Source organism: Haliaeetus leucocephalus, unplaced genomic scaffold (assembly GCF_000737465.1).
Source record: "Haliaeetus leucocephalus isolate CR32 unplaced genomic scaffold, Haliaeetus_leucocephalus-4.0 Scaffold224, whole genome shotgun sequence".
In the NCBI taxonomy this organism is placed as follows: domain Eukaryota; kingdom Metazoa; phylum Chordata; class Aves; order Accipitriformes; family Accipitridae; genus Haliaeetus; species Haliaeetus leucocephalus.
Genome location: NW_010972660.1, coordinates 351,070 through 363,529, shown reverse-complemented (window position 1 = coordinate 363,529; position 12,460 = coordinate 351,070). Strand labels below are relative to the sequence as shown.

Below are 12,460 nucleotides of genomic sequence, written 5' to 3'. Positions count from 1 at the left end.
TCTCAAAAGCTTGTAGTGAGAAGCCTTGTTGAAAGCTTTATGGAAATCCAAGCAGACACTACCAGGTAGGCTGCCCTTCCCACAGAAGCTGCCCACTAACTCGCAGGCTTCCATAGACCACATGCTGAAAACCTATTCACCTTCCCCAGGTTATTCAATACACTTCTCGCCCCTAAATACAAATAATCTCTTCACCTTTAGAAATCCTCAGGCACTTGCTACGATACAGAATTTAAAAGTTCTCCCCAGAAAATCTGAGTAATTTTTTTTTGAAAGTGAAAATATCCAACACACCAGCAGCACAAAAATAACAGGTATGATTTACTGAGCTATTTCCAAAGTACTCAAAAGTATGCATGATGAACAGATTCCTCTTATGTCTCCATTTTTCATCAAGATCCATGTCTTACATCAGTAAATTCATAACTCTCTGCCATACCTTATTGTTGCTTCTTTCTACTCGGCTGCAGAAATTTAAGGCTTCATGCTACTTCAGCTGAATTTGATAACCCTGCACTTACTCTTAATATTAAAGCAGCCCCCATGGTAACTTTTACAACTATACATATGCTGCAGCGCAAGAGCTGCTTGTGTTGCGCTTTTACAGAAGTGGACATGTTGCTTTCAAATGTCCAGTCCAACAAACTCCACAAAAATCAACGAGAATCAAAGATTCTCATCTTTTAATCCATCAACACCAGAAACTGTAAATTAGGTCCCTGTAATTCACAGCATTTGGTCAAAGTGCTTTGCACCCAGTTAAATTACTGAAGCTCAGAGTTTAAGGGATTTGAAGTTAGATTTTGCATCTGTGCAAACAGGTGATAAATTTACAGGACCAGCTGCATTCATGCACAAGGAGAAAACTCGGGGAGGGGCTGGGATCAGGCTAGTTCTGCAGAAGTAAGCAACAGCAAACATTTCTGTTACTCATTTGTTTACCATACATGAGTGAATATGCCTAAGGAAGGGATTCATCAAGTAAAGAGCTATAAATCATGCAAAGACAACATTTGGAGGCTGAGAGATGATTGCTGAGTAAATTCTATACTGGTGCAATAACTCAAATGTTTCCCAAGAGAGGACATTACCAGAGTTCCTTTGCTTAAGTGGTATGAGAAATGAGTTTAACATTGTCTTCAACTGCTATTTAAAAACTATGCAAGACTTGCAAGTAACCATTTCACTCTGCTTCCCTGTGCAAAAAAGGAAGCATAGGTTTTCCAAGTTCCTAAAGAGATTTTGGCTCTGACAGAAGATATTAAACGTTTATAGGGACTCTGAAGCTTATTTTGCCTTTTGGAACACCTTTAATGTCACTTGAATGTAAAGAGAAAAAGTTGGTGGCCTCAACTAAGCAACAAAAAAAAGTTTAAGTGCCACCAGTAAACAGGAATAGTTTGCTGCATGAATGAGACTCAAATATAACAATATGTGGGTAAAAAGATATGGTCAGCTTACAGATTTCACAAATTTTAAGGACAGAGAAACAATTAACATTCACAGTGCAGAATTTAATGGCAGAGTTTCACTAAACCCAGAGATCAGTGCCTGCAATTAAAGACCAGCAGATGTGCAATGCCACAACTGTCACTCACTACTACTGACTTGTGTGTCCGGCTTTAAGCCCCATAGGTTCTCTGTGTTCGCAACCCCATCGGTGCTCTTATTCCGTTCTGTGAATCTTTCGACTGATCGTATCACCAAGTAGGGACCCAAGGGACATTTGGCTAATAAAGAAAGTGAAGAAAAAAAGAAAAGAGTCCTTCACAAAACACAGAAAGTGAGCAAGCAGTGGACAAGAGGGAAGCACTCGGTGCTCTTCCTTTTGGACTTGAAGAACTTGAAGCACAGTCAGTTTTAACATGGAGAGAGTAGTTAAGGCAGAGGACAGGAAAAAAACACAGAGAAAGTTTCAGATAAACAAGTTTGTACAGGCAGGACCCAATGAAATTAAGCCTGAACTTCTGAAAGAACTGTCAGTGTAGTCTTAATTACTAGCAATTATCTTGAAAATACGCTGTGTAAGAAGTTTGTTTGTTTTCCCTGAAAAGGGAGAAAGGAAAGACCCAGAACAGAAATGCAGTGTACTTTCACTTTGAGAAATATGATCTCAAGTCACAAGGTGAATGCACAGGTGGATGAAAAGCTGCCTCAGCACAAGCACCACCCAGTGATTCACCAAGCAATTGAGAGGACTGACAATCAGCCCAGAATTTGTTCCACTGGTTATTTTTTTTATTACAACTCTAGACAACAAGACAGATTTTCTGGGTTGCATTAATTTAAGTTACTAGCACCTCAGAACAAACCAGTGTTAGTTTTTCCCCAAGATAATTCTGGAACCCGCTGTTCACAGTGCAGTACCCTCTCCTGCAGACATGGCCTTGGACGTGCCTGCATTAACCATCACCTTGCTAGCATTCAGCTGGGCTCACCGAGCAATTCAAGCTGTTTTGTACAAATACAGCATCATTTTTGGCCACTGAGGCACTTGCCACCAACAGCTGATACTAACATAAATGAGCTTTTTACCATGGAAGACCCCAGTCTTACTCAATGTCACATCAAAGTACTGAGGCTCTTGCTGCCAGGGTGGGTGAAGCTGGCACTCCTGCCCTCTCCAAGCAGCACGTTCACTCTTGCCAAGTGATACTACAAGTTTTGTTCTTTTCTGTTAATATTTTTTCTCCAAACTTTTGCTAGCTACAGCAAAATCCACCCCCCCCAACCCAATTTCTCTCCATTTAAGTTTATGTTTTGTATATAAATATAAAATTGTCTTAAGCTCTTCTACAGGAAAGCAGCACTTGAAATTCTGCTCAAACTTAAATGTGAAAGTTTTATCACTAACCAAAACATTAACAAAAGCTTATCAAGGGCAGCTGTCTTAAACTGACTAGTGCAATCTGCCCACAAGGAAGTAATCTGCAACTCAGTTAACTGTTTGAGGTCCCAAAGACAAGTGAGACAAAGGTACCTGATACAACTGTATTAACTTACAGAACACACTGCACCAAGCACACCTCGCTATCAGTATGACCCTGGAGAAAGAAATATCAGATCCACAAGTGTTTCATCTTCTCCCTATGCACAACCAGGTATTACAGGTTTCCAGCCCCTAAGCCCTTCTTTTTCCTTGTTAAAAGCAGACAGAGCCAAGATCAGACAACATACTGATTTCACTGCATCATGGTATTTCTTCTTGCTTTGTTTTCCAAGAAGCACGAACAAAGACACCACAAATGCTTGGGTGAGCTGAGTGTAACAACAACCCACATTACAGCAAGGCACAAGAGAAACTGGTAGTCATCAAGATCAGTGTTATGTCTGGGGTGACCCTATAAATCTAACCCCATTTAGCCTTAACAGAGTAAGTGAAATGTGTGCCAAATACAAGGACATAGAAATATATTCTCTATTTTGAAGGTAACTAAGAAATAGATATGTAAATTAGTTTAGATCAGATAAACACCCCCACAAAAGACTAACAGGAATAGGTAGAAAAAAGTTTCACTATATATACACAAAGTCCTAGCCACCTTTTTTTTTTTCTTCAGTTAGGGCTTCAGTTTTGCCCCACTCCACTCTGGCTTTTGATGCACTTACAGCTGCAATTCATAGAGGACAATGCCAACTCACAGACATTAAGAGCATTTTGCATTGACACTTCAGAAAGCTTTTTGCCATCTGAGGACAACAAGCAGCTATATGTGCACTTTTCAATAAGGCGGCATTTTCAGCGGGGCATCCCCTGGAGTGGAAATTGCTTCTTCGTGTAAGGTTTATCTTTCTGACCAGAAATTTGTTGGCTTATGAAAAGCTCTAGAAAAGGCTTATTACAAGAGGTTAGGAAGGAAGTAATCTATAGAAGGAAGGAATCTATGTCTGATATTGCAAGCTTAAGTACATGGAAATAATCATATTGTAGCTTTAGCCATCCTTACCACTTTCTCCTGAAGTTGGGGATGGTGGTGGAGTGGCAGCAGTAACACTGTGTTTGTCCCAGATGCTCTCCAAAATACCTGGCCAAAGAGATATTTTTCAGAACAGCCTGCTAAAACACAGATTGATCTAACAACCATACTGGAGACTGCAAGATAACTTCAGTAGAACACACCTTCAGTGCTTTGACAAGGAGCATTGTCTTCTCTTAGTGAGCCCAAAGAAATTACTAAGTCCTTAAACACACAATCTCAATCCCTCTTCAAAAAAGGGAGACATACATAGCTGTACAGCTGGTCTGCTATACAAGCTTGTTTCATAGTCAGCTGACCCAAATGCCTAAGGGTAGTGTTGAGTGTTTAAACTGCAGGAGCAGCCACTATATCTCCCACACGTTGCTTCACTGAACCCAGAATGTGCAAGCTTGCTAGCATCTTAGGGATGGTGAAGGAGGACATTTGTTTCAATGCTGCAAGTGCAGTAACTCGTACCTGTGAGGAGCCCAAGCACTGTTTGCACCTGGTCTAGGAGCAGCTTTCGTAGCTCTTCTTTCCGGGCTACACTGAGATCTTCCCGTGGACATGCCAGTTCTTCCGAAGTAGTTTTCAACATGATCAGTCCCAGAGGAGTGGTCACAGGAGACTGAATTAACTGACAGGAAAACACATGAATGCAACATGTGATGACAACATTCTGCAAAGCTATCAGCTGACAAACAGGGGGTTAGTAACACTGTTAGCAGTTTACAAGTGCTTCAAGACTGAGGGAGTATCATTTCCCACAGTTTGGAACGCTGCATGTTGAGGGCAGAGAACTGCAAATATTCGATTTCCTGAGACATTAATTTACGATGTTGCAACAGTTCAAGTACCATGGGAATCCTTGGGGTTTCAAGAGAGCTTTCATAATGTCATTGCACACGTTCTCTGTTCCAGCATGTTTACCAGTAATAGTTTGTTCCTTCTGTTTACTGTCTTCTGCTGACATCATCACTTCTCAGAATTGCCTCAGCACCAGCGGTTTCACCACGTAACAGGGCTGCCACTGCAGCCACGCTCAGGTGGGGAACCTGCACCATCAGCTGAGCAGTTTTCCATTAAAAAGCCCATCCCTCCCCATACAAAGAGCTGCAGCCAACATCGGATGGCACAGGAACACAGTTAAGGGATGCGACCTCTCCTTGTACCTGTATTGCCTCTGAAACTGGAAATCACATTTACCCTAAAAAAGTGACTTCCACCACAGACAGAACGTGCAGGAACCAGAGAAATCAATGATTTTTGCCTTCATTAGCCACTGGGATATTAAAGACACATTCAAGTGGGACAAAGTTTTATTTTCAGCTGAAATTCAATGCTGCTCTTCTCTGTTGACCTGGAACATCCAATGCAATTTATGCTCTATTCCCTCTGGGAGAAAAAGCCTAAAGCCAAGCACAATTACCACAAGTAATGCTTGAAGTCATAAATTCTCTAACACAGGCTGACCTTGGTCCTAATCTCCTTGACCCACCAAACTGGAGACACGCTGAGTTAACACTGCTAAGGCCACACAGTTTGGTGAAATATGTGGGAGAAAAAGCCATTCTAAAAGCTCTTAGTCTAGATGTAAGTCGGCTTTCAGAAAGGAAGCATGATGGCACAGGAGCAGACAGCTAAAAAAGAAAATTAAATGAAATACACAACTTGTTAAGTCTCTTTGCAGCTTACATCTCCTCTCAGAATATTTTCTGACAATACAGGGAAGTTTAGCAATACCATGCACTGGCACTTCAGTAATGTTAAACATATTTCACACCTCTAAAGAAGTAGCACTTTCTACGTAAAATTATTGGTTTTGCATAATGACAATACAATAGTCCAAGTTACTTTTCTCCTCCACCCCTCCAATGGTTCAGTAAAAGTTTTAGAGACTACTTAGAGTCCTGGGATACAAGTTAAAGAATCAAACAGTTGCTTCAAATTATCTCACAAGAAAGTCTTGAGAGAGGACTCATCTGCAACTCTAGAAGCAAGTCATCCTGCTCCTGTGCTCCTCTTCTTTATTTTGAGGTCTTGAAGTTCAGTATTAGTGTTTTTCTTCCACTTTTTCTGAACATTTTTAGAAAGTGTCTGCTATAGAAATTAATTTATGGGAACAATTCCCTCTGAAGCTGAGTTCACAGGAAAGGCTTAAGGAAAAATAGATACCCAAAGTGGGCTCTGCAATCACTTAAGATAACTTCCACAGTGCTCGAAAAGCAAGTAGAAGCTCAAACTCAATTGCAGATCCAGGTGAAACGAAAGCCAAAACTGTAAGTGTAGATAGTCGTCTCAGAATACTTATTGTCAAATTGACAATTCAGGAAAAAATTGCAGCATGTTGCACTACATGATTACAGAAAGCTATTTGAAAAGAGATTACAACAGTTAGTAACAAGCTCTGTATGCCAAGTTAGCATTTTTTTGTTAACTTTGCAATTAATACTAGATCCATTTGTCTTAACAAATAAACTCCTGACCCTCAGAGACTTTGATTTTTTTTATTTTTTTTTTAAATAACTGCCTTGTGGCTTATCTGTGGGCATAGCTGCACTCAAATCGTGTAATTATGTCAGCAGAAAAAGACTGTGCAGCACTTCAGTTTACACTCAGCTTCTTTAAGCCAATTATGAACAATTTTAAGAGAACTGGAAACAAAGTGCTCGAACCAAAAGAGGAGGTTTGCACTGGCCTAGTTTGGCTCCAGCTGCAACGAGCTGTTAGCCTGGCTCAGGCTTCACCGTGGAGATACTGAATTACAACCAACATTCAAACTAATGGCATTGTCTCAGGCAGGATCCTCAAATACATACTCTAGCCTTCCTGCAAGAGCCCTCTTCAACACTGCAACAACATTCCATTAGTAACTTTACATGACGAGGTGCCAAAGGTTTTAGGGTATCTTTGGCTATTAGGTGAAAAATCTCCAACAGCCACATTCAGAAACTTCACTTTTGAGAATCATTCAGTGATGCATCCATAGTTTTACTGACTTTTTTCTTTAAAGAACCCACAACCCCTGCATTTTCAACAACTACTCCTAAATCTTTAAAATTCAAAGCGCAGTTAATACGATTGTACCTTTGTCAAAAATAGAAAGAAATGTAACATGTAGGAAGCTAAGGGTTATTTTCAAAAGTAAAAAAGAAAAAAGGAATTTAAGAAGCAACTTTTTTTTTACGTAATTATTTTATCTTCATCAAGGGAAGTCACTACTCAAGAAAACAAAATAATGTCTCTCTGTGAATGAAACCAAGTTTTCCCTTTAGAAACTTCTTACCTGCAAGATGTTAGTAAAAAAGTCATGGTAGAACATTGGCCAGTCTTGCCGGCCAATATCCACAATGACTTTGCAGAGTTTGTTCCTGATGAAGTAAGGCAGAGTTTTATGGTGAGCTAGAAGGAGCTTGGGCAGGCAGCTGCGGATCTCCATTTTGTCTTGAGATGGGACCCCAAGCCACATCTTATTGATTAGGTTCTGAAAAAGAAACAGACCTCCCAAATGAGCTCATCTTAGACATGCTTCACTAAGTTAAACAGCAAGAGAATGTGGACACATAATGCAGGTATAGAGCACCAGGCAGAGCTGCTGCATCTTATGCCCCGGGATTGCCAGTGCCTGCCACAATGCACAGGCAGGGAAAAGGCTACAGCTTTCAAATCTATCCAGGCCTCTCACTGACCAAGCCTGGTCAGTTAAAAACTTAGGCATCTATATTTGACGTAGTTCAACCTTCTCTGCTGCCACGGGCAGACCTGTAGATAAGGAAACAAGCAGGTATTAGCAGGTTAAACAAAAGATGTTTCTCTCTTGTTAGAGCTCTGACACAGGCTCGCTGAGCAAAGAGCTGAAATTTTTTAACTGCTCAGCAGTCCAGTACCAACCCTAACATCTTTAACAACACACAGAGGTGAGTGTGTGCAGACTAAGCCAGGCAGAACAAGAGCAGCTTAATAAAGGGCAAACCCTGCACCACTAACTTAACTTGGAATAAGCTTTGCTACCTTACGGGTACTCAGGCAACCAAAGACAGTGATGGCTCAAGCTGCGGAACAAAACTCGCTGAGCTCATGTCTTACAAGCCGCACAGTGTATAGGGATGAGCTCTAACAAAAATCCCAACCCCCCAAGCGTATCAGATTTGTAGAAGCCCTCCAACACTGAAGTTTCACAAAAGATGGGTTTCAATGCCCCAGAAATTGCTACCAATATCTCTTTGAATACACCATCATTTCTATTAACTGACAAGGGACAGCAACCAGCACATTACCATTTTAACTGGTTTTGGGTCAAGCAGAACTAGTTGGCATACATATCAAGTATTTCCACTATCTTTTAACCCTGGACACCTAGATTTTCCCCTTTAAAGGGGGAAGCACAGCTTTGTATGAAGCAGAAAAAAAAAAAAAGAGAGGAAGCAAGTTTGGTTTTAGATGACTCTGATGCCACCTGGGTCTCCTGAAGCCAAGCTGGAAGGTCACCGTCGGAGTGACTGCCTTGCAGTGACAGAGCACCACTTTAACAGAAAGCTTTTAGTCCACTTAAAGCCGGACAAAATCCATAAGAAGGCAGAGTTGCAAATTGCTTTCCTGCCACGCTACAATCCCATTTAGGGGCTCTGGAGCATTAGGAGCTGAGCCTCTCAGGATAACTTACTGAGGAGGCCTGCTACAGAGGCAATGTCTGTGCCCAACTGCAGCCATATAGCTTGGAGAACCCAAAAGCAGGAAATACTGCAAAGGGGTTTGTTGCAGAAAATGGAAGATTATTTATGATCAAAGCAAATCCAATTCACAGTACAGACATACTGTACAGAAGTGCCAGTTCAGTGTAGAGGTACAGAGGTGTATTTATACATTAAGTTCCCCAAAGAGGTTGCTTTTTGGGGTTTCTTGCACAGAAGATCCAGAAGTATTGCTTAACAATAATGACCCAACCAAATTGAGAGTTCCTTGATGCAAGTCCAGAACAAGAGTTTCAGAAGCCCCAATAAAACTGGAAGATGTTTTCAGCTTTAATATTCATGCTTTAATGCCCACTGAGTTTTATCCTACTCATTGGACCTAAAAGTGCAACCTTTCTCCACCTGTGAAATGTTTTTGGGAAGATGTTCTCTTTTCCAAAAGCAAGAAGAAAAAACGGTTCATACGGAAGGGGGCCCCATGAAAATTTATTCCAGATGCACTGTTAACTTCCTTGACATTCTAGGAAATGCAGCATTCTCACGAAGTTTTGGGAATGATCCTTGTGTTTATATACACGCTTTTACTGACATTCAGTACTCACACAGTTGAAGACTGACGAAGTTGCAGACTACAACAGCCTACAGCTATGAGGACCAGTGGAATGCACAGTGCTACAGTAGTTAACTTGATAAATTCAAGCTCCTCAGTGGAAAGATCCTAATCTCTCAGCTGAACTGTGGACTCATGTCCCTCGCTGTACACTAGGACAGTGATTTCTTTGTTCAGCTTAGTTCTGGTCCCAACTATTTTTTCAGTACTACTTTCCCACCTTACCCCACCCCGAGAAGCAGAGGCTCAGGAATCAAACCTGCTTTCCTCTTCATGAAAATTTGTTTAATTATTGCAGGCAGCTGCTGTGTGACATCCATCCCCAGTGCAGGGAAACACTCCCATACTGTTTGTCATGATTACCCCTTTTTGAGAGGAAGGCAAACCAGATTCAGTTTGCAGATTGAGTCCAGACTCCCAATGCAACCCCAGATATATAAAGTGAACATTTTAAGTGAAGAAGTCAACACCACCAGAGATAATTCGTCAAAACAACACAACTTTTAAGAACACCATTGTCTGATCTATCTAAAAAGTGGCCCATTGCAAAGGATATAAAACCCCTCTGATTTAGGAGCACAGCTCAGACTGCCAATGCAGCCAAGATCACAATGCAGAGGCCACAAACAGACCAGGGTGACATGTGACACTGACCAAGCCCCAGAATATCGTTAGGGAAAGACACTGCACTGGTCACTGAGAAATGGTTGATCAAATACAGCTGCTCACAGAATACTTTTGTTTCTTCCAGTAGATATACAGATCAATATTTAGGCTTTTAACCATAACTTTGTTCTTTTATAAATAGGTGAAGATTGGGATGTGGTCTCCTAAAAGAGACCTTGCCTCTACAACTAGCACACGAGCTTGTGGGATGTAGTTCAAGAGCATCAACCACAACATGTCAGAAAAACAAAAGCAACTTTGTCTTCCCTCTTAGCATTTAAGTTTGCAGTAGCTAGTAGCAGGTAATCATGCACATATTTCTGACCATAAAAAGAGTATAAAAGCAATAACACTCTTAAAAGCATTGTGCAGACAACTCAAGCAGCCTCTGAAACTGTAGGTAATTTGTACTTAGAGATGCCAGGAAATTAATTCTTCAATTTGTGTACAAAGATTCATATTCTCCTACTCTTAGCCTGCCATTAAGCAACCTCTCGAGGAGAGAGCAATAAAAGCATCCTTTATCACCGTACTTACTAGGACTGCCATTTTAGACAAACATTTTCAAATAAAATCGATTGCCATATAAAACTGCATCAGACAGAAAATGCACTAAGCAGGCAACAGTACACATCTTACCTCAAACACAGTCAAACTGTACATCATTACATAGTCATTTCTTGTACTTGACAGGAAATAGAGGCAGAATCTCCAGGCTCCTATCTGCTGGGCAAAGTTATTTAAAAGCTCCTCTGAAAAAATAAAGTATTAAAAAACGACATTAAAATTCTTAAGCTGTAAACAAATCCCTAACAACGTATACTGATCATACAACATCACACTGAGCATGGACGAAACCCCATGTTCAGGGAATGACTTGAACAACCTGGAGGAGGGAAAAAAAAAATATAAAATCACACTCCAAAGTATTAAAAGCAATCTAACAATAGGCTTTAATGAACACAAAATAGGTATGTCATTCTAGAATACAATTTTGATATAAATACTACACCAGACTAATAGCTGAATATTAAAACAGGTCACACAAAAATTATATTACAAGCATTACCATTTTATCTATAAAAGCCAAATGTCGGGATACCTGGTCACTGTGAAAGACTAGAAGTACTTCAGATCACACACAGCATTATAAAACACCCTTGTTTTAATGCAATTGCTCCAAGAGCCATTGACTTTGTTGTAGTGCAGCATATCAAAAACCTCTCCAAACACTCAGGTACAGGATTTGGTCATCTCACATCAAGGGACTACATACCAAATGCGGCAAAGGGAAAAGCTGCAAGGGCTGTTTTACAGGCTAATCAAATTTAAGCCTTAATCAATCTGTTTCTTTCCTGCAACTTAAGCAGGAAAACAGGGGAGGCTGAAGGCTTTCACCTTTTTCACAGATGATCTCCACAATAGGGAAAAAAAAAAACCAACCACCTTGCCTAATTGCTTATTCTTTATTTTACCAGATTTCTGGGAGTTTTTCATACTGATCATACTTTTGGCACTGAAGTTAGAGATGGCAGAAGTTTGAGTATAAAAGAAAACTGCCTATTTACAGCCATTAACCACTGATTCAAGAAGCTAATCTAGAGCACATCTAAGATCTCTGCTGGTTTTCACAACGACATATTTAATAACACCAGCCAAAATGAAACCTCACTGTTTATTCCTACTTGTCATTTCACATTAACTAGGACAGTCTTCTGCTTTCCCTTCTTAATGCTAAAGAAATCCGAAGCCCACGCCCCATCTCTAGGCAGAAGGTAGAGGTTTTCCAGGACATGCAGTCCAACAATGTACAGGCAGAAAAAAGGTAATATCCTTCTCCTACCCTAACCAACTTACTACCCTTGATAAAAAACTACATCTCCATGCTCACAGCAGTAGACAGTTACCAACATATTAATTATCTATAGGACCTGCCATGGGATATCTGAAACCCAAACTACATAAGCCTTTACTTCAAGTTCATACATAAGCAGGAGAGGCTAAGATGCGAGTTTGGTATCAGATAGAGCACTTTCATGTGCTATATTTAACATAACCAAGTCACCTCTGCCAAGGTTTGCAGGCAGCCGAAAGCAAAGGGGACCATCCTTTAGAAAGGGCATGAACTCACCTATCTCGCGTTTCCGCTCATTCGTTGTGCAATTGTGGAAAAACTCTGTCATTAGACTCTCCAAAGCCCGTAGTGAGGCCTCTTCAGATGCCTGGGAACAACACATAAAGGAAAGAGTTAAAATATCATTCATGTCACAGATGCACCCAAAAACCAACAAGAGCACAAAGTCCAGGTGGAGGGCAAAATAATCTGGAATTTAAACTACTCATTGGTGTCAAGTAGCAACAAGATTTGTCCACTGCAAGTGAAAGCTTTGGACATGAAGGACCATTTGCTCAGCTGCATTAACTAATAAAAATAATACAAGAAGTTTCCTTTTTTTTTTCTTTTTTTTTTTTGTGGCATTTAGTAATTTCAAGTTAGCTCATCCTTGTCAAATAATTCTCACAAAGACAGCAAG

At 40.5% G+C, this 12,460-nt stretch overlaps 1 protein-coding gene across 5 annotated transcripts in view; it reads right to left on the bottom strand.

The window, feature by feature from the left end:
• XPO6 (exportin 6) overlaps positions 1-12,146 on the bottom strand; it is a 38,997-nt gene extending 26,851 nt beyond the window's left edge. For all 5 annotated transcript variants that reach the window (XM_010567004.1, XM_010567005.1, XM_010567006.1 and 2 more), the window contains exons 1-5: positions 12,058-12,146; positions 10,566-10,678; positions 7,246-7,443; positions 4,437-4,596; positions 3,948-4,025 (exon numbers count right to left, since the gene is read on the bottom strand). In XM_010567004.1, coding sequence (XP_010565306.1) covers positions 3,948-4,025; positions 4,437-4,596; positions 7,246-7,443; positions 10,566-10,678; positions 12,058-12,109 — 601 coding nt within the window. In that variant the 5' untranslated portion in view covers positions 12,110-12,146. The remainder of the gene's footprint in view (positions 1-3,947; positions 4,026-4,436; positions 4,597-7,245; positions 7,444-10,565; positions 10,679-12,057) is intronic.
• Between the last annotated feature and the right edge of the window lie 314 nt (positions 12,147-12,460).